The sequence below is a fragment of the Sesamum indicum genome, linkage group LG13 (assembly GCF_026168435.1).
Source record: "Sesamum indicum cultivar Baizhima isolate 11 linkage group LG13, ASM2616843v1, whole genome shotgun sequence".
Taxonomy (NCBI): domain Eukaryota; kingdom Viridiplantae; phylum Streptophyta; class Magnoliopsida; order Lamiales; family Pedaliaceae; genus Sesamum; species Sesamum indicum.
Genome location: NC_142669.1, coordinates 7,909,600 through 7,936,422, shown reverse-complemented (window position 1 = coordinate 7,936,422; position 26,823 = coordinate 7,909,600). Strand labels below are relative to the sequence as shown.

At 34.5% G+C, this 26,823-nt stretch overlaps 4 protein-coding genes across 10 annotated transcripts; 1 reads left to right on the top strand and 3 right to left on the bottom strand.

Annotated features, from left to right (window-relative positions):
• Positions 1 to 1,004: 1,004 nt before the first annotated feature.
• On the bottom strand, positions 1,005 to 3,143 carry LAS (GRAS family transcription factor). 3 transcript variants are annotated; one of them, XR_016063743.1, is made up of 2 exons: positions 1,580 to 3,143; positions 1,005 to 1,426 (listed from the first exon to the last, which is right to left on the bottom strand). XR_016063743.1 is itself a non-coding variant. In XM_088877228.1 (1 exon), the coding sequence occupies exon 1, from the start codon at positions 2,910 to 2,912 to the stop codon at positions 1,692 to 1,694; it is 1,221 nt and encodes a 406-aa protein (XP_088733354.1). In that variant the 5' UTR covers positions 2,913 to 3,143; the 3' UTR covers positions 1,454 to 1,691. The 3 variants fall into 3 exon arrangements, 1 of the variants encoding a protein (XP_088733354.1); XR_016063744.1 differs by having other exon boundaries at positions 1,619 to 3,143; XM_088877228.1 differs by lacking the exon at positions 1,005 to 1,426 and having other exon boundaries at positions 1,454 to 3,143.
• Positions 3,144 to 5,998: 2,855 nt separating this feature from the next.
• On the bottom strand, positions 5,999 to 12,332 carry LOC105176538 (uncharacterized). The gene is made up of 9 exons (XM_011099365.3): positions 11,193 to 12,332; positions 10,308 to 10,437; positions 9,271 to 9,761; positions 8,320 to 8,400; positions 8,124 to 8,222; positions 7,542 to 7,655; positions 7,385 to 7,468; positions 6,755 to 6,826; positions 5,999 to 6,669 (listed from the first exon to the last, which is right to left on the bottom strand). The coding sequence occupies exons 1-9, from the start codon at positions 11,574 to 11,576 to the stop codon at positions 6,403 to 6,405; spliced, it is 1,722 nt and encodes a 573-aa protein (XP_011097667.1). The 5' UTR covers positions 11,577 to 12,332; the 3' UTR covers positions 5,999 to 6,402.
• Positions 12,333 to 16,957: 4,625 nt separating this feature from the next.
• On the bottom strand, positions 16,958 to 20,800 carry LOC105176536 (cold-responsive protein kinase 1). 4 transcript variants are annotated; one of them, XM_020698817.2, is made up of 7 exons: positions 20,645 to 20,800; positions 19,999 to 20,142; positions 19,696 to 19,811; positions 19,381 to 19,591; positions 18,751 to 18,988; positions 17,664 to 17,814; positions 16,958 to 17,577 (listed from the first exon to the last, which is right to left on the bottom strand). In XM_020698817.2, the coding sequence occupies exons 2-7, from the start codon at positions 20,066 to 20,068 to the stop codon at positions 17,185 to 17,187; spliced, it is 1,179 nt and encodes a 392-aa protein (XP_020554476.1). In that variant the 5' UTR covers positions 20,069 to 20,142; positions 20,645 to 20,800; the 3' UTR covers positions 16,958 to 17,184. The 4 variants fall into 4 exon arrangements, with proteins under 4 accessions (XP_020554476.1, XP_011097665.1, XP_011097664.1 ...); XM_011099363.3 differs by having other exon boundaries at positions 20,444 to 20,796; XM_011099362.3 differs by having other exon boundaries at positions 19,999 to 20,796.
• A 1,941-nt stretch (positions 20,801 to 22,741) lies between these two features.
• LOC105176535 (FAD/NAD(P)-binding oxidoreductase family protein) lies at positions 22,742 to 26,431 on the top strand. 2 transcript variants are annotated; one of them, XM_011099360.3, is made up of 9 exons: positions 22,742 to 22,929; positions 23,042 to 23,141; positions 23,219 to 23,405; positions 24,034 to 24,106; positions 24,174 to 24,353; positions 25,245 to 25,342; positions 25,588 to 25,676; positions 25,776 to 25,949; positions 26,136 to 26,431. In XM_011099360.3, exons 1-9 carry the CDS (start codon positions 22,887 to 22,889, stop codon positions 26,305 to 26,307), a joined length of 1,116 nt encoding a protein of 371 aa, XP_011097662.1. In that variant the 5' UTR covers positions 22,742 to 22,886; the 3' UTR covers positions 26,308 to 26,431. The 2 variants fall into 2 exon arrangements, with proteins under 2 accessions (XP_011097662.1, XP_011097663.1); XM_011099361.3 differs by having other exon boundaries at positions 22,752 to 22,929; positions 23,035 to 23,141.
• The last annotated feature ends 392 nt before the right edge of the window (positions 26,432 to 26,823 follow it).

Below are 26,823 nucleotides of genomic sequence, written 5' to 3'. Positions count from 1 at the left end.
TTAAGATGATTTAAAATAATTTAAAATAAGTGGTGTATGTTTGATGTTGTGTTTTGAAAAACAAAAGTTACTGGTTATGATCAAATCATTGTCAAATCATATTTTTATATATATGTACGTATACAGGTGTTGTATGTTTAATTTTGTATTTTTTGAAAATAAAAGTCAGTATTCATTGTCAAATTATGTCTCTTTTATATATATATATATATATTTATATATAGAAAGTCCAAGATAATAAAAAAACAGTTTTAATTTGATTGTCTTAAGTTGTTCGCTGAGGACGAACACAAGTTGTTATTGATTTGAGGTTTATTTTCTATCTACTCAGAGAGCATGCAATGTTACAATCCCTTTACCTTTTCAATTTATACTGTTATAGAGAAATTTCAATTAGTTACCACATCCATCCACACAGATGCATCTCTAAATTAACCTGACCAAACATCAATCCGTGATATTCTTAATTGGGAGTTGGTGCTTCCCAGATGCTTTAACAAGTACATCTGCAGCATGCTCGTCTGTCGGGTTTGATCGAATTCAAATCAATTATATCATAAATGCTATATAATTGAGTTACATGAGTTCATTCTTAATTAAGGAAAGGGGATGGGAGCAACAAGAGTAGTCTTGTTTGAAAACTTTGATGGTTTTGCCGAGGGGACAAAACGCAGGAATTAAGGAAGTAAACGGTACATCAATAAAAATAAACAAATAACAACCAACACCAACATAGACATAGGGGTGCATGTAAGAACCCTACCTCATCCATCTCTTCTTCAATACCCAAACCATACATATTACTACAATTAATGAAATTAGGGCTACAATTAAATGGCACATTGTTAGATTAAACAAATCATATATACATAGGAAGAGACTTATAAAGTATGCTAGAAATACAGTTCTATAATTTATATTGTCAAAATTTTAAAAAGTTTATTCGATTTCAAAAAATCGAAAAACTACATAACAAGTTGTAAAATTTTAACATCTTACTTTCTGATTTTATATTTAAGCATGTCCCCTCTAAAATATTGTACCATAGTTTATGAACTTTCAAATATTTTATAAATTTTTTAAAAAATTACGAATATTCTCTTAGTCTTTTAATATTTAGGGTTTTTGCTTTTTTTCCCTCTTTTCCCCCAAAAAAGTAGAGGGAAAAAGCAAAATAAGATAAGTAAGAATGCCTAATTCTTGAGGAATAAAGAAAGTATAGTAGCATTCATATATATATATATATAGAATTGATGTAAAGTAGAGCATTATTATAATAATTAATATTAATATATAATTAAAGATTTGTAGAAAGATTAAGCAAACCGTGATCAGTACAAAATGCCAAACAGCTCCTCCACAAGATAATGCTAATTAACCTTTAATTAACGGATTTAATGCGCCACATAGAGACTGCTAATGCCTCCTACAAAAAGACCGATACATCAGATGATTAGGATAAAAATCAATCCTCAACATCAATTTATATATATATATATATGATTATACTTACAAGAATTTAATTAAAAATCTATTATACATGCACAATTAGCAGCAGTAGTATAAGAAGATCAAACACCTGCTAGTGAAGAAGCCAATGAATTGGAGGTGGGCTTACTGTTCTTCAATTTCGCAACGTGGATCGGATCACGAACCCATGCAGTTTGATCAGTGATATTAGGGTTAGGATTTCAGTGCCAAGAAGAGACTGAGAACAAGGGCTGATTTTGCCACGCCAAGAAGAGAGATTCATCGAGAATGTGAAGCTGGTAGCCTTCGGACGGGTAATGGAGTCTCAGCAGAAGCTTAGCTTGCGAAAGTGCAAATGGACTCAATGGAGTGTTACTGAAGCCTGCGCACCTTAGCATCGCAGCCCATGACGTGAATCTTTCGTGCCGTTCCCTCCTATTATCGCCGCCGTCGCCCGCTACTATATCCGCGATCTCTCTTCCGAACCATATTTGCTCCACCGCCAGTCGCTCCGGGCTGTTGGGCGGCAGAGTTGCTTCAAGAGAGTCGAAAACCGCGGCGTAATGATCGAGAGCCTCCACGAAGCGCTGCTGCCGGAAAATGGGGAGGTTATGGTCCGCCACCGTGAGAACCTTGGGGCTCATGGATTTTATCCGTTGGAGGAAGAGGAGAAGGCGGTTGCAGTCTTTGAGCAGGCGGTGGAGATAGTTGACGCAGTTTACTGCTAGGGTTTCGTCATGTCGGAGAAGAACTGAAGACGTGATTGAAATTGGGTCTTGATTGCTGAGGAGTATGAGGGGGTGGAACTGGAATCTGAGCCCTAATGAGTGCGCGAATCTCGCCAAGCGGTCGCCCGTTCGCCGGAGGATTTCGCGATCACTTCCGGTGGCTGTGATTCGGAGAGTCGGCGGCGGATACCGCTCCGCCACCGCTTGCAGTAGCGGCGGCCACTGGACGCCGTGCATGATGTCGAAATCAAGGATGTGGATCGCCTTTTGCCCGTCTGTTGCTTCCAAGATCGCCTGATTCGCCGTGAGCTGACAGAATCTAACGAAAGGAGTAACTTGGTTGAGCGACAAGTACGACGACTGAATAAGCGCATCATCGGCCGATCCCAAATCTTGACTGCTTGCGGCGGCGGCTGCAGCCGGATTAGGGTTCATCAAGAAGTCGAGGCGGAGGGAGAGGGCCCTGGTGAACTGGTGGACTAATCTCTCAGTTGAATCTCCAAAAGGGGAGGAACTTGTTGCAAGAACGGTGATCAGGCGGTGGGCGGCGGAGAGATCAGAGCGCGAGACCAGCTCAGCGCAGCTTATCAACAACTGGCGGATATGGACTGGTGGCGGGACCAAACTCCGGTGGCGAGTCTGGTGGATGTAGGCGTTTGGTGGCGGCTCCTCCTCGTCGTCGTCATGGGATGATGAATCAAATGATCCCAACATATGTTATTAGTGGGAAAACCAATCAGCAATCAGAAAATGGACCCTATTTAGGCAACAAACCCTAGAGCGAGAGAAGAGCGAAAATATAGTATAGATTATGTCTTCGAAATTGTGGATGACTTTAGTGGTTGGAGTGGACAAAATTTTGCACTTTGGGGGTTCATTATTAGGAAATAATGATGCCAAGAAATGCAACTTTGCTTGCCAAGGGATAGGAATATACATATATATATATATGTATGTTGACTGGAAGCAGTGTTGACTTGATCAAATACATATTTTTTGTAATTGATCTCTTTTTTTAAATTATATATACAAAAATTACACTATAAATACATTGTACTTGATATACAATTGATTCAAATTCGATCAAATCCGAGTAACTAGCAAGAGTTAGCCTCCACTCCTCCCTCGCCCCCACATGCATCCACACCAAAAGGGTTGTGTTCTTCATGTCTATATATATATAGCAAATGAGAGAGGAAGAGAGAAACTACATATTTGTCTTTGAATTCACTTCTTTTATTAAAGTGGAATAGAAGATCATTCATCATTGTCATCTCGAAATAATTAAATAATCTTCGATTTTTCTTTATACATTTCTTAATTATATTCTTTTATTCAAGGGTTAGACTATTCGACTCTCCTCTAAAACCACTCGAATCCATAATCAACAAAACTAATTAAAACTGTACATATTAGATTGATTAATGTTTTATTATTCTCTTTGATTAATCTTAAACGAATATACGCAGAAGCAGACGAAAGCATCATGAGATGGATCGAACAAAAAACACAAGGAAAAATCCTAAGAATTTTGGTAAGAAATAGAAGACAAAGAGAGGGACTTGTGTACCTGCCCTTCTCTTCTTTTCAACGCCAAAATGTTTCTTTATCTATGAAACCCACATTCTCAGAATCTCTTCTCAGACTAATTAGATTTGGTCTGTCAATTTTTTTTTTTATTTATATTTATAATTTTGTTTTTCTTTTCTCAACCTCCAACCCTCTTACTCTCTTCCCCATTATTTTCCCAATGACTTCCCACAATCTTTATTATTTTATTATTTATTTCACTAATATATATTTTTAAAAAATAATAATTATACTATTTAAATTTTAAATTAATTTCGCACACATAAAGTGTGTCGAAAATTACGTACTAGTATTATATTAAGTGTAATCATTATATATCTAACACATTTTGCAGGTAACTGCATCAACTATCAATGTTATACATTATCTCACATTCAATCACGTACGAAAATAACCATCTCAATCGAACTTATTATATTTTATTTTTGTTTCATTGAAATGAAACTCGACAAGATTACAAGCAATCATAGCTATATAATCAAGGGTAAATTACTGCTACTTTTTTTAAAATTTTACATAATTATAAACACCTATTTGTTATTTGAGCAATTATAAATGCCCTCTTGATTTTAACGTTCATCTAACAAGGAGCCCATTCCATCAGGTTTCCATCCAATTATTGATCAGAATGTCCTTTTAAATTATAAATTATAATTTTATATTTTTTATAATTTTAAAAAAAATATTTTGATGAACTAATATTCGCTCTAATTATTTATTTTACTCATCATCAATTATTGGTATATATTTCTTTAAAAAAATCCAACAAAAGTAAAATAATAATATTCACTTCACCGTTTGAAGGTTACATAATTATTTTTCGTTTGAAAAAAGTATTTATAACTTTTCAAATAATAAGAGTGTATTTATTATTATGACAATATAATGTATTTTATAATTAAAGTATGTACTATGATTGGACAATGACTAATAATAGAATTGATTGGACAGTAGAACAAGGCAACAAGACAACAAAACAACAAAAGAAACAAAAGTAGGGGAATAATTTATTTTAACAAAAAAAAAAATAAATAGAAAAAAAAGGATAATAATTGAAAAGCTGATGATTGGGTGACCTGTACTTAGTGATTTGACACTGTCCCACCACTTTTTACCATATTGACTTCCCTTGCAAATATTTAAAAGTTGCCTTTTAAGTAGAATTTCTTTCTGGTATATCAATACAAAAATTAAATATTTACTTATGTTATTTACAAGTTTAAAAATTAAATTATTAGAGAGAAATATTATTTACAATTTTAATGCCGTAATTCTGTATGCAATTTTTTATTTTTTTATAAATGTATGGCAATATTGTTGTTTGACTTCACTTTTGTTAACTTTTTAGATGAGCTCGTCTTTTAACATATTTTGTAGATAAATTAATGCACGTTTGCAGGCTACAAACAATTCGCTACCGATACAAACTTGAATTATGAACAATTTTCTTGGAACAAGAGGTTCTGAAATGCCTCCTTAGACATTACACATACATCATATTCATGTTCATGTACATGTCGGTAGACGTCCTACATCGATTACAAATAAAAAATTTATTCAAAAACACCTCATCTTTCTAGTAAGGCCTTTTTAAGATAAAAAGTTGTACGGTTATAAAGCCAGAAAGGATAATAACTCACATTAACAGTTTTCCTTTCTTGAATTTTATACTTTAAATTTTTTTTTTCTAAACTATTTTATTTTAATAAATTAATTTTCTCTAATTGTATACAAAGGCTACAGTTCCTGCATAAATTATAATACTTGATAAATCAAAGCCCATAAATCTCTTTATATGGCCCAAAATATGGATTTATAAGTGAATTATTTAATGGGCCAAATCTAGCCCGAACAAAAACCCATTAATTGGCTATGGGTCGCTCCAATCCAGTAGCTTCGGACGCGGGTCTATCCCCGCTGCAAACCGGGTTGATCCATTTTCTGTTCCCTGAAGTGACCAAAACCCAAGAACTCACCTACCCAAACCCACTCTATCAGTCTCTTATCCAAATTAAATTTGGTTGAACCAACCTAATTAAAAAGCAAATTTAATATGTTGATCTATTACTTTTCTCAGTCTGTACAATAATAATACGACGGGTATATTGCATTTATTATATTAATTTAGGTTCAACCAGATTAGAATTTTCTAATACTCAACAAATAAGACAACTGAAATTCCCAACACATTCTTGACGTTAAACCAGAAGTGAAGACAAGAGGGCAGAAAAATTCATTATTTTTCGCCTTTATTGTTGTCTGCATTCACGCTTAAAGACATGTATGTGGGCAAATGTACACAAACAGCATCAGTTCTGCTGCAATTCCTATGAACTTCAAGAATGTAAGCAAAAACTGATGTATACATGTGGAAACACTACAAGAATAAACTAGCAATAATATTTACCGTGTAAAGCGAGTAGTTTACACCTTTTTCGATCCAGCCCCCATATTCTCATCTGCTCACAAGTTCTCGTGCAAGCTCAAAATGTGTTCGATAAAATCTGCAGAGGTGATGGCTTCATTTCTTCATGTATCCCTTTAGCCATGTGTGAGTGTGTGTTCGGCCATTGCAGGAGGTTGATGTCAATAAATCCACTTGCAAAATTCTGTTTTATGGAGATCTTCGCCAATGTTTCTTTCCTTTTTTCTGAGGCAGTTTGAAGGGAGTCCAGCTTTTCCTGCGCTTAGGGGGTTCACAGAAAAGTCCAGATGCAAGGGCTTGCTGGAGCCACAGATCAAATTCATCCTCTTCATCCATCATCTCGGCATCCAAATCCCAAGGATACCTGCTTGAATTGGACCTCTGAGGTGACTTCTCCAAACCGACCATGTTTACATGGAAACTGGGCCGGTGGGTGTTTGGTCGGCAAGCCATCCCCTATGAGAAAATAGAGCGACATCAAACTTAGCAAGAATGAATTCATACGATGTGGAATGCAGATGTAACAAGTCTATGGACTAACCTGGCATATAGCCCATTCTGAAACATCAAAGATCCGGCTTTCGGCGCATACATAAGCACGTGGTATTTCCATCTAAAAGTAATACATGAAATCATTTGTTAGGGGCAAAATTATATTTCAAAAGGTTATGTGGGAGAATAAGTAGCAAGAACATGTTACAGGAATTGCATCAGAAAGAAGAGAAGGTACAATCAGAGTGTAATCAAGAGCAGTAGCAACACATAACATGAACTTTTCTTTTAAGTGGAAATGATGTTGATATGGAAAATGAATATCAAGACTAATTTAAACAATATCAATTTCCTTCACACAGTAGATATCTTGTCTGTGAGGGGGGAAACCTGTATAACATAAAATTTACCCCTCAATGAAACGGCTTATAATCCAAATGACAATCTAGGGTTGGTGGTAAAGCAGTATTCTTAAAAGCCTCTAGGCCCACTTCTTTTCTTTCTGTAGTTGAGATTTAGAATTTTGGATAAAATTGACTCTTAATTAACTCAACTACATATATAAGCAAGCAGAACATGCTGATCCACAATGAATTTCAATATAAAGGCTAAAATACTCGGAAAGTCGCTGGGTGCACTGCAGCAATTTAACTATCCAGTTTGTGTAATGGAAATTCACCTTTTGAGGCCGATCAAACACCAACGAACCTCTGTATTCCACCCATCCGTCACCATCTTTGGCTTGATGATACTGGCAGCAATCCTGTACCCCAGAAAATCATCATTAGCTTGTAAGCAAGCAAATAAGCTCTTTTCTTTTCAGATAGAGGGCAAACCTGACACCATCGTGCTTTGGCCTTGGTTCGGGTTGTGCAAACCCAGATGTGTGAATTCCCACACTTTGTGCACTGTACGCGCCTTGACTCATCAGAGCAAAAGGTAGTAGTACTCTGTATTTGGAAGGTATGGATGATCAATCTTCTAGAAGAGTTCATTTCTTGCAATGTGATAATGCTAACTTTATATCCAACACAAGCAAGGTAAGAAACAGAATGCACAGTAGCAAAAATATCCCCAAAAGAAGATACCTTTCTCGAACTCCCACCTCTCCTCTTTCCCCCACTTTTCATGGTTCCAAAACTTGGTCAAGATCTCTATACTGGACAGTCGAGCGCTATTCTTACTACAAACATATTACAAATATTGCAAATGCAAGACGGTACCAGTACAACACAGGTTCTAGACTAAGAACATTTTAATCTTCTGTATGTGCATGCATACAAATCTTAGTCTAAAGAATTTTCCTTTGGCTCAAATTTCAAATTGTAATAAAATTAGTGCCCTTCATTTCATGAAATCTAAAGAAACACGAACAAGTAAAGAAACTAAAAAAAGTTGGCCTTTACATATTCTTTTACCTGATGAGAAGTGCTAGCTGATCTCTGCAGGACCCTCTTAGATTCTTCTTTTCTGAGCTGCTCATCATAGTCCCTCTTCTTCACAGCATCAGAAAGAACCTGGCAATAATGCCAATATGAGTGAACACTGGATACCATTGCCACAATTCTGCCTCAGGTACTTGATATTTAGCCAATAAAATGAATAACAACTTACTTCATATGCACATTGAAGTTTCTTAAATGATTCACTTGCCAGTGGGCTTCCCAGGTTTTTGTCAGGGTGAACAAGCATGGCCTGTAAAATATATATATAATTACCACATTAAAACTTAAAGTTAGAATTTGAAATTCACTTTCTTCCAAGAGAAACAGCTCTGTTTTTACTTATCAAATTAGGCTATGGGTTCAAGAAAGAATGTTCAATTTTATGTAGCCTAACAGCTCGATTATCTTTTCATGTTCAATACCACTAAAAGTCATAATAACTGAAATTAACACCAGTCATCATAGAATCTAAATGGCCAAAGTTAGGGCCTGTTTTCTAGCAATCTCCTTCCTCTTTTCTTCAGTAATCTATTTTCTACCATCAACCATATATCATATAAATGATGATATCAAACTAATAGGAAAAGTACTGTGCAGTAGAAGTAAAATGAAAAGAAGCTGGTCAAGCAGAAGAACAAGGAGCAGACTTCCTCAATTTAGCAGCCAATATGTCCTCTTACAGAAATAGCAAATTTCACAAATCATGGTAAAGTAAGCCAGGCGTTCAGTCTCAACTAATATAGCATTTAAGATTCAATGACCTCAGAAGGCCAATTAAGATTGAGAATAGAAGCAACGGACTGAGTACATAAAAGAAAATGCCCTTCCCCTTAAAAAGTAGAGACATTGGGTAATTAGTGTATTACTAGATTTTTGAAGCGTTTCGGCTGCAGCCTGGCACCGACTAGAAATCAACTGGGCATGCAGACAAGAAAAACAGAATGTTGCATATACTGAAAAAAAAATCGTGGATATTTCCTACCTTAGAACAAAAAATAATCGAATAAATCCCTACTTAAACATGGTTTACAATGGATGCAAAGACTAAATTGACAGCCAATATGAATATAAGATAAGCAAAGATAAATTGTTTGCAAGTGCAGGTATCTGATTGGCACACCTTTTTATGATACTCCTTCTTCAATAGCATGAAATCGATCTTCTTTTGACGTGGAAAGCCAAGTGCTTCATAATGGTCGCTGCTATTTAAAATTCTCTTGATCTCACTCATGGAATTTACATCTTCTTTTACCACTTGTTTAGCAACAGATTCTTTCGGTTTTTCAACAAAAGATGACGTGCTGGCAGGTTTGCTGGCTGATTTACATGAGGGCAACTTCTCTTCTTCTTCCGCAGGCGTGGAATATTCACTCTCAGTGGAGAAATCATCTCCTAAAAATGACTCAGATTCTTTATGCTCCTCAGTGTGAGTATTTTCGCTCCAATTATCACACCATTTCATCAAATAGTTTAATGTATCATTGGACAGGAAGGCAAGGTTAATTGAGAGAAAAACACCAAACCATCCTACACGAACTTTGACACAGTACATGGCGTATAAGGTTGCCATTAAGACCACCAGTCGTGCATGATTTAAGGAAAATAGATAACCTGCATTCCAAAAATTATGCTAGTATCAACAGGTTCAATAAAAGGCTAGGCATAAACAGAGATATAAGAAAGGAAAGCTTGTTTGTCAAAAGCCACACACTCACTTTAACAATAGATGTTGCAAGTTAATAAGGAAATTCAAGGGGAGCTTCCGTATTGCTTGATGGCCTAGTAATCACACTAGATCACATTGGAATAGGAGCATCATCAAGAAATAAAAATCTCAGAAAATTTTCTACCACTGACAAATTGAGAAGCAGGTCACCACTCAAAGAAATCGACAAATGAACAGTGTTGTATCTTAAATTTAATAACTAGGAGAGCTCAGTTCGAGGTTCCGAGCGAACATGTGGATCTCCTAGAAGATTATTAACTCAAATTCAAAAAACTATTGAATTATCACACTATTAGTTTCTGAAACCAAAAGGGTATAAACTACAAGTGGGAAGAATGCAGAAATGGAGTAGATAACACTGAGAAAGATAAGTAAAAATCCATCAACACCAAAAATTGAGTCCAAAATGGATGAAGCAACCCAGGACTTACCACCGACTATGAACAAGGTACCGGTTATCCAAAAGTTAGCATACATCCATAAAATCAGAATGGCAAACAGTCCCACAATAAAAAGTCCAGGAGTGTAGCCTAAATACTGAACAGCAACGCCAGCTGCACCCTGAAGACACATTTGCAACAATTAGTAAATTATCAGCAATTGGTTAAGGATACAGCCTCAAAGGATTTCCTTATTCATTATCTTTCTGATTGAAATTATGGAATTAATGGGAATAAATTTCCAGTTCCATTAGATTCCACCTCTTTACAGTAAAATAAGTGATAATCAAGAGTCAAGAACAAGTGAACAGACACGTGAGCAACCTGTTAACATCTAAAAGATGATCATATGAAGTTATAATCCTGAATCAATGCCACATAATCTGAAAAAAGGATAAGCCACTTCTTGAGAACACATAGCATCCTTGAAGTCCGACACAGTAAAAATGCAGACAGCAGATAATAAGGCAAAAAAGCAAACATCGATATAACTTTCTTCGTGCTGATAATCCGTATAGATGAAGATTCCATATTTAACAAAGCAATGAAAAAAGTATTAGAAGGTTAGTTATTCGACGTGGGTCCCATTACGACTGTGCAGACAATAACTCTAAAACGAGACCATCTTAGTGTTTATAACCCTAAACTGCATCAATAATATCACTCAGATTGTTTGGCATAACTCGTTACTAGTTCTTCGACTTTAATACTATCAGATCAAAGCATCAAACAACAAGAATGAAGTACTGAAGCAGTGGTGTACAACATAAAATCCTGGAGTTCTACATTAGATGAGGAAGGAATGAACAACATAAGTTAAGCAACACATAAACAAATAGTAGACACTGTAGACAGTGGTAAGGATAGGAAGCTTACCATACTAAGAAGCACATATAGAAGACATGACATTGATGTCAAGCTTAAGAAGCAACTCCACATAATGACAAGCAGAGCTGCTGGGCCAAGGCCAATAAATGAGCGGAAGCCTGTAAGAAAACAGTTTTTCCAATAAATCAACAAGAACAGTAGACCTCTCCCACATCTTGCACACCCACAACACACCATCGGCCAATGCCGCTCCATAAAGACTCCGATCTTGTCCCTTAAACATCTCGTAGTATTCCTTGCTACAGAATAACAGTCCTTCGATTTCAACCATTTCAATCCTTGATTGAACAACCCAATGTCCTCCATCACCAAATAACCCCTCAAAATGCTCACTAAAAAACAGTCAAATTTACAACAGAGATCGGATTCCATACAGCAAAACTCCGGATTTCTTCCATATTCCCGAAAGGCCAGCTAAAAATGGCTTCGAGCTGAGCTGGACAAATTTTCACCTGCGACGAGGTAAGACTGCACGACCAAACCACTCCATGATTAATGAAGCAACTCTTCAATCTGCAAAAACTCCCTTATTTTCCGGCACAACAATCAATCACAATGAGTCTGCGAAAGCAAGTGGCATAAAACTACAAGAAAGAAAGATCCAGAATATCCCTTCTCCAAGCAGTTAAGCTAGGATTCATCCATGTACTCCGGGAAATCAGTAAGAACTGAAACTAGAAAAACAGTAGAAATTGCTTCACATCTACGTCTTCCAAAAAGCAAACCGCAAAACAAACTCACAGCATTCTCGCTTTTCTGACCTCCAATATCCCCCCAAAAAGATATTCCCACCAAAATCCCAGATAAAAACCAAGAGCCACAAGAATCTACCAAGTTACGAAAGCAAAAAAGTTTCAACACATAGAAACACAACTGAGAGTAAAGGGCTCAAGAACTAAGAGCTAAAAATGCAGAAGAAAATTCGTGTAATTAATGGTTAATGGAGCAAAAGTCGGAACCTAGGCTTTTACTATTTCCTTTTTCAGGGAATGCTTGTGAAAAAGTAAAAAGCTTCAGAAAGTAGTAATGAGAGAGTGAGACAAGCAGTGATGATGGCAGAGAATGAAGCCTTTTTCTGAGAGAGAGAGAGAGAGAGAGAAGTGGTGGGGGGAATTTCTATAATCTTAGTTTTTAGTGGATTAGGATTTAGGGTTAAATTGGAATAGTAGTAATTAACTTGTGGAATGGGACCCACTTCCTCCTAATATTTAATTCTTATTTTCTCTATCCACTGCTGCTATTTCTTAATATTTATGTTTTAGTCCTTCTAGTTCCATTTTATGTAGTTGGTCACCCCTTTCAATTGTTCATCGTACTTCTGCATCCACTAATATTTATGTTTCAGCCCTTTTATTTTCACTTATTCTCTATAATACACAAACTTTATATACTTAGCCGCTTATTAGGGTAAATTACAACCTCTCATAATATTTTTCGCAATTACAAGTATCACTTGTTATTTAAAAAATAATAAATAATATTTTAAAATTAATAATCGTCCAACAAATACCACTATAATAGCCCTTTATAGGGATAATTACTAGACAATTATTAATGTTGGTGAGTATTTATAATTTTTCAAACAACATTAAATAATGAGAAGTATTTATAATTATAATAAATTTCAATGGAACTCGTTATAATTTACCTTACTTATATATTATAAAAGAAGTGTGATCAAATTTAATTCGAGCTAAAAATTTTTGCATACTTAAAATATTATACTTTCAGCTTTGGGATGACAAAATAAATTTAGAAAAATATTTAACAAAATAATTTCAAATAATTTAGAGAAAAAATCTTGAAATCCATAAATATTTCATAAAATATACTTCAAAATGAGAATTAAAAATACAAAATTCTTGTAATATGAATTACCCATATAAACTCAAACACATTAATGTATATCTTTTCAGAAGTTTAGAATATTTTACGAATAATTTTGAAATTTTAAATAGTTTTTTGTATGTTTTGTAGGGGGAAATATAATATATATATATATATATATGTTTCGTACATTAGTAAACCAATTTCACACATAAAAAGTGATCATATGTTTTTTTTTATCTATCCTAGAAAAAGTCTGAAACCAAAGGACTACGTGAGGAAAGCATAGTTGTAACTAACGTAGACTTTGAATGAGCCCACAAGTCAACATTTATCAATATGTTACGGCTATTTCTCAATTTATGCGTGTTATCGTTATACATACATTGTATTAATCTTCTCTGTATCGTTTTAATTTTATCAGATGTCCCTAATATGTCACAACTAGCCAACCATCGTTCTGGTTTATTGGGTAAAATTGAACACTCCCATATTTATAATGTGGGTTCAAGTTTCTATTAAGAAAAAATTTAGTTTAAACTGGGTTTTGCTTAAACTTGAATTAATTATATGACAAGTGTAATATAATTGTCGTATGATTGATATACAATTTAAAAAAGTGACCAATCATATCATAATTGTATCTGTAGTTGGTTTGCTTCGGACTGAACAGATTTGAGTAAAGATCTTCCTTCTTGTCAATTGTGCCCGGTAGGGCTAAACATACACTTTAATATGTGCGTTGATACTTTAGATTGATTGCAGGAATCTTGACCGACACACATAACATAGATACAATCTTATTTGACAAGCTCTATGGGTCCCATCTCTACTTTCCATTTGTATAATAAAAAAGAAAGTGTATTAGGTTTAAATCCAAGTTAAAAAAAGTGTTTTAAGTAGTCATAAATAAGTAGCTCTCCCCGCTATAATTATTATGTGCATTTTAATATAAAATGATTGGAGACTCTGAAAAGCTCCCCACCTTTAGATGGTTTTTGTTAAAAAAAATAAATAAATAAAGAAGGTAGATCAATACATAGACATACATATTTATATTGTGTACTATTTACCCAATAAATTAATAAATGAAATGGAAATAATTTAAATTTGTCTTTGTTGTTGAATAAAATAGAATGATGATGATAAGAGATTAGAACATGTGGGGTGGGGTGGGGGGGTGGGGGGGGGGGGTGGACAGGCTATTTGAGTTTGTCCTACATTTATGAATTCTTGCTAAGAATTTCTGGATGTTTCATTGCTTTGAAGCAACAGATGGTGACATTAGCTGGAATGAGTAATAGAGTGCCCATCATTATTATTTATCATTAGTTGACCTTCCCACAAGACCACTTGTTTTCTTACATCATTGTTTGTAGGGGGTATTGTGCAGTTTTTTTCTTAAAATTTGATGTAATAACACGTAAATTATATATTGTTTAAATAATTAAATTTAGTAGTTTTGATGTTTTTTTTTGTTTAACAAATAATTTTTTTGTTAGTCTAAATTTATTAAATTTGTTAATATTAACAAAAAAATGAATGAAAATTCACGTTTACTCCCAATTGACTGGTTAATAACTTACTACATATTAGAGAAATTTTTTTTCTAACGAAATTAGATAACTTCATACGCTAATACATGTAAGGAGGTATACTTTTACCCTTATATGTAGTATTGCCAAGTAAAAAATTGTTTAACATGCAATAAGTCAATTAGGAGTGAATATGTTCATTCAACGTTTTTTGCTGAACACTAGCAAATTTGATGTGTTTTGACTAATGAAAGAGTTTATTTGTTAGACGAAATCAAACGTCATGAATACTAAATGTGATTTTTTAAATCATAAGAAATTTATATATAATTACATCAAATTTTATGAAAATGGGATGTAATTATTCCTTATTTATATGTAACCATTAATTGTAATAAATAATTAAGATAATAAGAGCATGTTGCAAGATTCTCTTGTTTGGTGCTATGTTTCTTTTTACTACTTCCAAATGAAGGTCAATTAAAAAAAAATTCAAGAAATACATTTTGAAGAAGCTGTCAAATTCTCTCACCTATTTTTTTTTAGATCATTGATTATAATTATATCATAAAATTTCAACTATAATAATATAAACATCTCGATAATCAATATTAAATATTTGTATCTAACTAATAACTATTATTAAAACATGGTAGCACACATATGTTGGTGGGATTCAAACGATAACCTTATAATTATGGGACATCAACTTCACCAACTAAATTAGGTCTCATCGACATGAATTCTCATTTGGTAGAACTTGAATTTTTGAAAAGTGACTTATTCTAAAAATCTATTTAATACTAACCACCAAACATTCAAATAAATTTATAAATGGACTTTCATATATAAAAGTCTACTTTAGAATTTAATAATTTCGAGTATGCTCTTAGGCTCGTAAGAACAAGAAAACAATCACTATAAAAAAACAGGGTATTCACATTCCCTGTTAAAAATTTCAATTATTTAGAATGACGATACCATATTATATAAAAGAGCCTTTCTTGACGTATGAAATCTTAGATGACAGCATCACAAAAGAATAACCTTTGTTTTGGATTAAAATATGCGATAATTACATTCTCCTTCTTTCATATTTGATGTAAATTTTATGTAGTTTAAAAAATTATATTTAGTACCATTGATGTCTGCTTTCGTCTAATAAATGGATCCCTTTATTAATCAAAATTTACTTAATTGTTTGTATTAATAAAAGAATTATATTTACCTCCATGATTAACTTATTACCAATTTATTGCAGGTTAGATGAATCTTTGTATGATTAAATTATTTTTATACATCTTCATACTTTAATGCATGTGCTAGGTATGACGAATAGTTTAGTCACGAGAGATTTGTTTAACCTCTAATAAATTAGTAATAAGCAAACTGAGAGTAAATATTGAACTATTCATTAGGGTAAATAGTTTAGAATTGAACATTTCATTAGGGTACATAGATTAGGTTTAGTCAGATTTGAAATAATTATACAACAAGTATAATATATTTAGAAAATAACATAATTTTGGTCAACTAATATAGGGATGATAGTAATTTCAGTCGAAGTCAATTTAAATTTTGTAATAAATGACTGTGATTTATGAAATATTGCTATTTTGGTCCAAAAACTACTAATCTAGCTTGAATTTGTCACATGACACCTAGAAATTGGGAATTTTTAAACTTCTCGACCAAATTAGGATTTGTTGAACCAATTTGACAATCTCTATAAATTACAGCCTTTATTACAAATATTGAATTGGCCTAAATTGAAACTACCACCAGTCCTATGTTAGTGGACCAAAATAATACAATTTTGTTCCACTAACATAGGGGTGATGTTAGTTTCAGCTTAGACCAATTTGAAATTTGCAATAAATGACTTTAATTTATGAAAAATGGCGATTTTGGTCCAACAAATCCTAATTTGACCGGAATTTGTCACATGGCCTGCACGTGATACCTAAAAATTTGGAAATATTTAAAATTTCTGATCAAATTAGGGTTTTTTGAACTAAAATTGCCATTTTTAATAAATTGTAGTCCTTTATTGCAAATCTCGAATTGACTTGAACTAAAACGGTCACAATGCACTCCTATATTAGTATACTACAATTGCATTTTTCTCATATATATATTTATACTATAATTAATATACAATTTAAGTAGAATGACCAATCACACGGTACGTATATCATATATACTGTGTGATTGATTGAATCCAATCAAACCTAGTTTGGTTAAAAAAAAAATTCACGTTACACAAGTTTCTCTGAAATGACTATTTTTTCTTTTTATTTTAATTTCTAACTATAATTCTAATTACTACTTACACAATCATGTTTAGGGACTGTGGAACACCCATAAAATGGACGACTGTGATGCTCCAGATACACTAATCTTTTTGATTAATTTTTCATTTCATGAAATGACTGTATCTACATAGCTATGGCATGAAAGCACAAGCTTCAGAGTCTGCACACAACCATCAAAAGAAAGAAGAAAAAGCAGTAAAACTATTTAGACAATGCCAATTAAAATAGAAAAATAGAAAAAAAAATACACAGTTTCTATAAAACAAGCAATCCCTCTCAATTCATAGGCACAGCCCCTTGCCTTCAGATGCTCCTATCATATACCGGTGTGAACACCGTGGTAGCGTGGGAAGAAGGCTCTGAGGTCAATGTTGTATGCTCCAACGTGTTGGAGCCCGACGAGTTGTAATCTGAAGATGTATGATTAGTTTCCATCTTTGGTTTGGGATCGTTTCTGATCTTGAGGTCCATGAAGTCGGATATCAGACCTGGTTTTGTTATTGTGCGGTCATCAAAAGCTCTCTCACCGGTGAGCATTCGCACAACATTCGACATAGAGGGTCGAAGCTTTGGAGAGTCCTGAGTGCAGAGCAGACCAATCTTCAAGAATCTGCAAGCCTGCTCAGCATCAAAATCTCCATTCAGCGACGTATCTACCAGTGCAACCAGCTCTTTTCTCTCAAAAAGTTTCCATGTCTGCAGCAAAGAATTCTAAGTTTGGTGAGTGTCCGCAAAGAAATGTATTAGCTGGGTTATATGAAAGATTCTGTGGAAGTGCATACCCTTTCAAGAATATACTGTTCATCTACAGGTAATCGTGTGTTGGTGTTGGATCTCCCACTGACTATTTCAATAAGGAGAACACCAAAACTGTAAACATCCGCCCGACGTGTTAGTTGGCCTTTTATTGCATATTCTGGTGCCAAATAACCTCTGAAACAATCATCAAAGAATCAAGTTAGCACATAATTAGGGAAAAACCAAGACGAAAACGCCGCATATTTTCAAATGCTCATAAGATGTTCATGTTGTTACAACACTCAAATTTGCTGTGAAGTGCTATTTTCTAATGATTCGTATTCGGAAGTTAACTGTGGCAAATGAAACCAGCAGCATTGATTACACTATTAGACATATATAAATAAATCAAGTTACTATTAAACAACTTCTGAAAGTAACAACTACGACGGCATCCAATATATACCAATCAAGGTGCACAGTGTGTCGGGTTGGACCAGGACCGGCACGGACCAGTCCAAAAAGCCCGGCCCAAGACCGACCACTACTGTTCATGACCGGTCTTGGAGCGGGCCTGGGCCTCTAAGTGAGCTCCAATTGGATTCATTTTAAAACTCAGGCCCGCATCAAGCCCAGATGTTCTTGTTTTATTTTGTTTTTATGATATTGAGGTCTTATAAATAATTACTTAAATTTATAATAGTCTTATGAAATAAATAAATAATAAATTAAACAACACGAAAATTTATATATAGAAAATAAATAGTTAAGAATATATAATGAATTTAAAAGGAAAAAAGCCCAATAGGCCCGATCCGGGACCAACTGGTCCTAGGCCACTAAGCTGGGCTGGTCCCAGCTATTAATTCCTAGGATCGGCCTGGTCCAAGCGGGCCTAGGCCGAACCAGCCTAATTTTTTATTTGTTCAATCCGGTCCTGGGTTGGGTTAGCCCAACTTGGCCCACTATGCATCTTGATATACAAATTAATCCAACGCCAGTTTGCAGAGATTTGTTAACTTTCAATTGCATTGAATGATAAAAAAAAAAAATCAGCATTGGATGATGATTTTAGATTAGCTCATGAAATCATGCATTCTTTGAACACTTCCAGCAAAGTCTACGACTTACATGGTTCCCGCTACACGTGTACTGACATGAGTCATGTTTGGAGGGATGAGCTTGGCAAGACCAAAATCAGAAATTTTGGGGGTCATGTCTTGGTCAAGAAGTATATTGCTGGCTTTGATGTCTCTGTGTACAATATGTGGCCTCACTTCCTCATGAAGATAGGCAAGTCCCTTTGCAACCCCAATGCAAATTTTAGCCCGTGTTCTCCAGCCAAACTCGAGGTTCCCGTGACGGCCACCTGTAGAAGAATAGTTGATTAAATACTATTTCTCGCACCAGGGAATAACTGATCTGAGCGCGGAACTGGGTGTCACGCTCTCATCTGTAATCAAGATCAGCATATCATTTCCTTGACAAGTAACTCCTAAAAGATGTGCAAGAGAAACATTCATCTCAGAGCAAAACCCTTTTGGTCAGACCACTAAAGATCAATCCCCCACAAGAAAAATAGATGCCCATAGTAACTTTTACTCATCATTATTCTCATTTCATAGTTACTTCCAGCACAGGATTGCCGGAACATTTTATGCCATTAGCTCTATATCGAGGTGGAAAAGAATAGAACTCTATCCTGAGAGGTAGAAAGACACTACTAATGAGATTGAGATTAAAGTATGACAAGACGCATACCAAGAAGTGTTTGTGCTAGGCTGTTATTCTCAAGATAGTTGTAGACAAGGATTCTGTGATTGCCTTCCACACAACAACCATAGAGCTTCACTAAATTTTCATGCTCTATGTCTGAAATCACTTGAATCTCCGTCAAAAACTCTCTTACTCCTTGTCTCGACTCTGAAGAGAGAACCTTTATCGCTGCCATCTGCCCATTCCGAAGTTTCCCCTACTTATCAAGAGTTTTTCAGTATACCCACAGTCAGCTCCAAACTAAAAAGAGTTACTCATATTTTCTACCCGAATAAAAACTCAAGGATAGACTTCATTTACCTTAAAAACAGAACCAAATCCTCCCTCCCCAATTTTATTCACTGGACTAAAATCATCAGTAGCGATTCTCAGCTCCTTGTACGAGTAAAGATGCACATTATGCACTCCCGAGAGCTCTGTATATAGTTCACGAGTTTGGTTATCATCATAAAAAACATGCAGAAATACAGTTATTCAAGAAACACTTATAATGGCTTAGGCAAGTACACCCAAGAAGAAACTATAATCAAAATTGTAAGGACCCAAAATTAGCAAGTCCTAATTATAAGGAGTACATTTACAAGAAGAAGCTTAAAATAATACCATCATCAAGCTCAGGATCTCCAGTTGCTGAATCCAATCTTCTACCAAATAAGAATGGAAAGCAGGTCATAACTGTAGGATTTCCCAGTCACTTCCCTCACTATAGCTACAGACTGACACCTCCAAAAGGAACAGAATCACCCCCTGCCACAATCAACAACAGACCATAAAACTCATGAGTAAACTCCATAAATCATTAGTGAAAATCACTTGTGCAATCAAGAACTCTCCCATGATCAACACCTTAAAACCAAAATCAAAACACCCCAAAAAGTTAACAAAAAACAGAAGCAAACAGAAATTAGGAGGATGATTATATATCCCTTAACAAACCATGGCCCTCAATCTTTCACAGATAATACGCACAATTAACTCATAATCAAGCAGATCACCAAAAATACTGCAGAAAAAGTAAAATTAACAGAAGCCCAATTGAGAAAAACACCTTAAGAACCCAGAAATTGAAGCAAAAAAAAAAAAGAAGTTGGGAGAAATAGAGAAGCAGAACATCCGGGGCTTCAAATTAGGTAAAACCAGGGCTGCTGCAGACTAAAAGTCTTCGAATAGTCCATCAAGAAATGCACAGAATATAGGAAGCTTCACTGCACATTCAAAGATGATGCTATGAAATTCAAAGGGATACTGCCTTTGGGCGTACACACGGCGACGATTAATTCATGTTGACAATATAAGAAAAGCCCAACTGCATATTTCTATTGTTCATCACTTGACATTTTAACAAGCTGATGAAAGTCAGTGCCGCCCGAAGTCAACCATGGGTTGGTTTGGTTCGTCCGCCTTCCTACCACGTCGTTTCAGATATTCTTTGGGGATTGTATGTTGGGTTGTTTCATCTAAAATTATTTTTACAAGATTAATATTTTGGTTATGAAATTTAGTTTAATTTCAAAGTTATTTGTTGATATCTCATATCAGTAAATATTATTTGATAATACATATTTTATATTAGTAATTGATGTATATTAATTATTAATAATTGATTGATGAAACGAAGTTGAGTTCTCGTAACTCTAAGTTGATGGATTCCAACTCCACTAACATATGAGATATTAATTTAGGTGTTGTTTTATGTTATTTATCTGATATCAATAATTAGTACTGATATTAATTATTAATATATGATTGTTATTGTTATTAGTAGTCTTTAAATATAGATATTTCATATTGATATAGAGACATTTGAAATTATTTTTAAAATTATTCAATCAAATTAAATATTTCAATGAAGATGTAACCTTAATTATTTTTTAGGCATGAATTATTAAGTTTATAAGCCGGCAATCAAAAAAGATAATCAGAGAAACATTTGGTCAAATCATAAGAATTTAATATTGAATTGGGGGCTTTTTACTATTGTGAGAAATTTGTACATTTTAATAAATAATTTATTTTTAATGTGAAAACAAGAAAGTCATGAGCAATATCATAGTCATAGGGGATTTAACATTTAGCAATCAATGTGTTGAAAGTCAAGTCAAATTGATGCCTCTATTTTACACGTGAGTTCTATTTTAATTTATTATGTTTGTGGGAATTTTAATTTATTTAAAGAAATAATAAAGTGTATGTGAACATAACTCAACTTTTATTTGTTTAAATGATTTTTGTATATATTATATTGAATTTACAGGCTGTGAATATTTGAATTCAAACTCAATTAATAGATTACCTATATTGTATTTTTAATTTAAGATCATTATTATAACTTTTTCTTTTTTCCTGGTATGGTGAATTTTTATTTATGGGGTGATTTTAAGGGCTTAAAAATAAATTGTAAAGGGTTTTGTTTCATAGATTCTATTTTTTGAACTACTTAAATCTAAAGGATAATTACCTTCGTCTTTTTTCATCTTCGGTGATCGGTGAAATTATATGTAGACCACTCTTGTTGTTTTGAAAAACTACATCCAACACTTCTGATGTTTGCTTTCGTCTAACAAATATATCTATCAATTAATCAAAATTCATCGAATTTACTGATATTAAAAAAAAGTTAAGAAAAAAAATCTATATTAACCCCTTATTGACTTATTGCAGGTCAAATAAATCTTTTATGACCAAATTAACATCATTTGTCTTCACGCGTTAACGCATGTTAAGAGGTATATCTTTATTATAAGGGTAGTGTCGTTCGAAAAAAATTTTTTGATCTACAATAAGTCATTAATCAATCAATCGATGGTAAATATTAATTTTGATTTAGTTTTTTTGTTAATATCAATAAATTTAGCGAGGTTTGACTAACGGATAGACTTATATATTAGATGGAAACAAACCTCATGAGTGCTAAATGTAATTTTTCGAATCACAAAAAATTTATATGTAATTATACCAAATTTTAAGAAAAGGAAATATAATTATCTATAAAATAAATTAATTTAAATCAAAAGTTATAAGAGATCTCCAAAAATTGATTTACAAAAGATCTATATACTTGAGTGAGTTTATAAACTTCATAAAATATTTAATAAAATTTTTAGAAGTTGACCTAATGATCTCCTAAAACTATATATTCTGAATTTATCAATTTCCTTAAAAAATGAAATAATATTTAAAAAAAATAATCTCGTCGTATTCTCAAAACATCGGAGATAATTTATTATTTTATTTTTTATACTGGATTTCATTGTTCATTTCTTCACAATTTATAATTGGTATATAATTTTAAAAAAAATATGAAGTTGGGTAAGAATTTAGTTAGAAGCATTCGTCTGCCTAACAAACAGCGCTCCTTCATTTATTACAGTAAGTCTACCACCACATACTTAGCGACTATTAGTTTAGACGAATATGAGAGTTGATGTTCCACACAACATTCCGCATTATCTGAATTGGGAAGAACAACCATCGAATCTACGGCCACCGCCATGACCGGAGTTGCGTCCAAGGTCGCCGTGATCGGCAGTGGGAGTGAGTGGCAACCTTCTTCCAGATTTCCTTTTACTTGGATTACGTTAGATCAATTTATGTTGTAGCTGTAATTCATATGTTGATCTGACGTTTGATCCTTTGAAGTTTTCAGTTTCAGGAGCAGTCTGCGCGTCAATTCTGGCTAAGAATGGAATATCTGTCACCATTTTCGAGTCCGCCAGAGGTGCCGGCGGCCGCATGTCTCAGCGAAGGTGGTTGTTCTTGTTATGTGTTTGGGGGTCTGAAAACTTTCGTATATGGTGTTACGGATATTGTTTATTTGATCCAGAGAACTTTGTGAAGATGGGAGAGAGCTATTGTTTGATCACGGTGCGCCGTACTTCACCGTGAGTGCTGGAAATTTAGAGGTGCAAAGTCTAGTTAATGACTGGGAATCAAGAGGTCTTGTCGCTGAGTGGAAGGAAAAGTTTGGTTCTTTTGATTTTAGCTCTAAAAAGTTTGTGGACATTGAAGAGGTGAGAAACGAGTTTTGAATCTTTAGAGGAATTTATCAAGTAGAGTTGATCAATTTGTTGTTTGTCCTGTTTGGTTTTTATAATTCGCTTCAGAAATTGTGAATATTCAAGAGTTGTAGGGTGCCTGTTGCAATGGGTTGTTGACTTGTTATTCTTAGTTAAAGATCAGTTTTTTGTTTGGATATTTACTATGATACTCTCTAGTCACGACTTATCAATGAGTTTGCCATAGTGAATGATGTAATTGTTTTGTCTGTTACAACCACGAGACCCTGTCCTTAACTTTTGGGACTAATAGCCATCAGAACTGGTAAGCCTTAGTGGGAACAGTTGTTGAATTTTTACCTTCCAGATACTTCAGTGTTGAAAGGTGACCACGCCACAAACTAAAAATCAGCCACATCTTATTTAGTTAGTCTGTAATTCAACTTAATACATTTGTGCATAAACATGCTCCACCTCCTCATTTGAGTTTCTTATGTGGCTGTGTGTTAAATGTTAATTCATTCTGCTTTAAGAACCTTGCTGATCTGTTGTATTGTCTATGTTGAATTCTGGCAACTCTCTGAAAGCATGAAATGATTTTAGTCTTTCCAGCAATTATGTTCCTGAGTTTAGATTAATCCAGGAATGGTCAAACAAGAGATATGTTGGTGTCCCTGGAATGAACTCTATCTGCAGAGCATTATGCCACGAGCCTGGTATGCAATTAATGTTCATATTTTCTGCTCCGGACTGCGCTTTGAGTAATGTATTTCTCTCTCTTAGGAGTGGAAACCAGGTTTGGGCTTGGAATTGGAACACTGGATTGGTCAGAGGATGATGATGCATGGTCCTTGCGGAGCTTGGATGGACAAGATGTTGGCAATTTTAAGGGGGTTGTGGCATCAGATAAAAGCACATTTTCGTCCAGGTTTACAAATGTCACAGGCAAACCACCACCTATTGGTATGAATTAAATATTTGCCTAACATATTTGAGGCCTGTATGTTGCTAAAAGTGATTTGGTCTAAAATGTTTCTGTTTTTCTGTCAATTTTCTAATTCCAGTTGTTCTCATATATGCATGATTTTGTTTCCATTAAGTCTTGTAGAAAGTGCATACAGTGGAATTGGGAGAAACTGATACATCTGCTTGGCTTAATGGGAGTTTGGCCAAACATTTTATAAATTGAAAATAGTGGTTGGGTCTTAAAACACTGTTTTTGAATGTGTTTACTGGTGATTTTGGGAGTTTGGAGGCTGAATGTGCTTAAAAAATTATGTTTTCCTCCGACTATTTGCTTTCTAATTTCTAAATGTAATTCTTGAAAGTCAATCCAAATCCTTCAATTTATTTCCCAAAAGCTTTGGCAAACTCTCCTGTAGCATATCATGAGCTCACAGCTTGCTGCATACACTTATTCATACATGTCTCTTCTTTTACCATCTAAAGGCTGCATACAAATGGAAGCAACCCTGTGTGTGATTGTTTTACATTTATTCACAGTGGTCACCAGACTCTCTCTCTCTCTCTCTAATGTTGTTGATCAGATGTAACTAACAAAAATATTGCTCCCTTATGCATATTGTTCACTTCTTTGATACACAGAAGAAAATGTTTTTACACTTGTGGAAAGAGGTCCAAAAGGGCAGTTCAATTGGTGACTGGGAACATATTACTATATTGGTTTTTGTTCTTGTCTGCAATCTAATAAATTCTGGGTCAAAATATGCCCTCATATTCCTTTTCTGTCAGTAGTGTATAAAATAGATTGTCTCAGTTTTTCCTGACTGTGTGATTAACATCTGATGCAACTGCTGTATTCCTCCTGTTAATTATGTTATTTTTTCTATGAAGATTTGGTTTCAGTTTCAGACACGGCCTTGCAGATTAAAGAAATTCCAGTTTTACCATGCTTTGCTCTTATGTTGGCATTTGAACAGCCTCTTTCCTTGGTAAGTGTGTTTGGGCACCCTGTGATGTCTAGAAAAGTGTAACCAAACGTCCAAACTACTTATCATCATACTTGTATTCTTTCTTATGATAGCCTGGTTCCAAACTATCAGAGTTGTGAATATAAATCTGAATCAGTGCATAAACAACTCTTCCAAAGATGAAAGTGCTTTATGAGCAAGTTTTATCTAGGTCATTTTTCCAGTTTGCACAATTTTATTACCGTTGCTTCTCTCTTCTGGTTCAGCTACCTACAAAAGGCATTTCTTTCAAGAACTCAGAAGTTCTAAGCTGGGCTTATTGTGATAGCAGCAAGCCAGGACGTTCTACCACTAGGTTTGTGTTACTGGTTGTGGTAGCTGATATTCAACAAGCTTGGATAACTTTAGACCCATCCATTTTAGTGTGTTTAAATTCTGTTTCCCTTGTGTATAGTGAGCGCTGGGTGCTGCATTCGACCACAGAATATGCAGAGCATATTATTTCTCAAACAGGATTGCAGAAGCCTTCTCCTGCATTATTGACAAAAGTAGCTGAGCAACTATTTCAAGAATTCCGAAGCACCGGACTTCACATCTCACAGCCATTTTTCATGAAAGCTCATAGATGGTTGGTATCGTTTATATCCTGAGATCCACATGGCAACTTATTCATTTTAGGAATATGAATAAAATTGAAAAGACTAGGTGCAGCATTCTGTATCTCTCTCCAGTTCGATGATCTTCCTCTGGGAAGCACATGCAAACTCATAACTATTTCAAAAACTCTGTCCTCAACTGATGTGTGTGTTTTCAGGGGAAGTGCTTTCCCAGCTGCCAGTGTCGCCGGGGAGGAGAAATGCCTGTGGGTAGGAAAGAAGAGATTAGCTATTTGTGGAGACTTTTGCGTCACGCCAAATGTCGAAGGTGCCATATGCAGCGGCATCGCTGCAGCTTCAAAGTTTGTTAAAGTGCTTAGTACCTTATAAACTGCAAACAAAATGGATCATGTGGTAATTTTCACCACGATAAATTATGGAATCTGTTTCTCTGAACAGTAAAATAGTTGCATCAAAGGGGATTTGAAGGACCGATAACCATTCATTTGGACCACATTCTTTTTTAAGCACAAATGAGTGAGGGTAAGGGATACCCACGATCCTCTCCATCAATGAGGAGAGTAATATCAACTCAATTACACGATAACCATTGATTCGAACCATAGTTGACATGGTTCAGAGTTGGTAAAACTGCAATCACATAACGCTTCTACATGTCTACATGATTACGCTCTCCTTTGAGGTTAACTAAATGAAATGGAATTATATATGAATTTATAATTTAGAAACAATATATTCATAATTTCAGAAAAAAAGAAGAATACTGTTTGTGTATGGGATAACTTGTTGGAATGTTGTTTGCTTTGCTTTGATATTACTGAAAACGAGTGGTAATCCATCAAATATATGGTGAAGTTCCCACTTCCACCAGAAAATATATTTCAT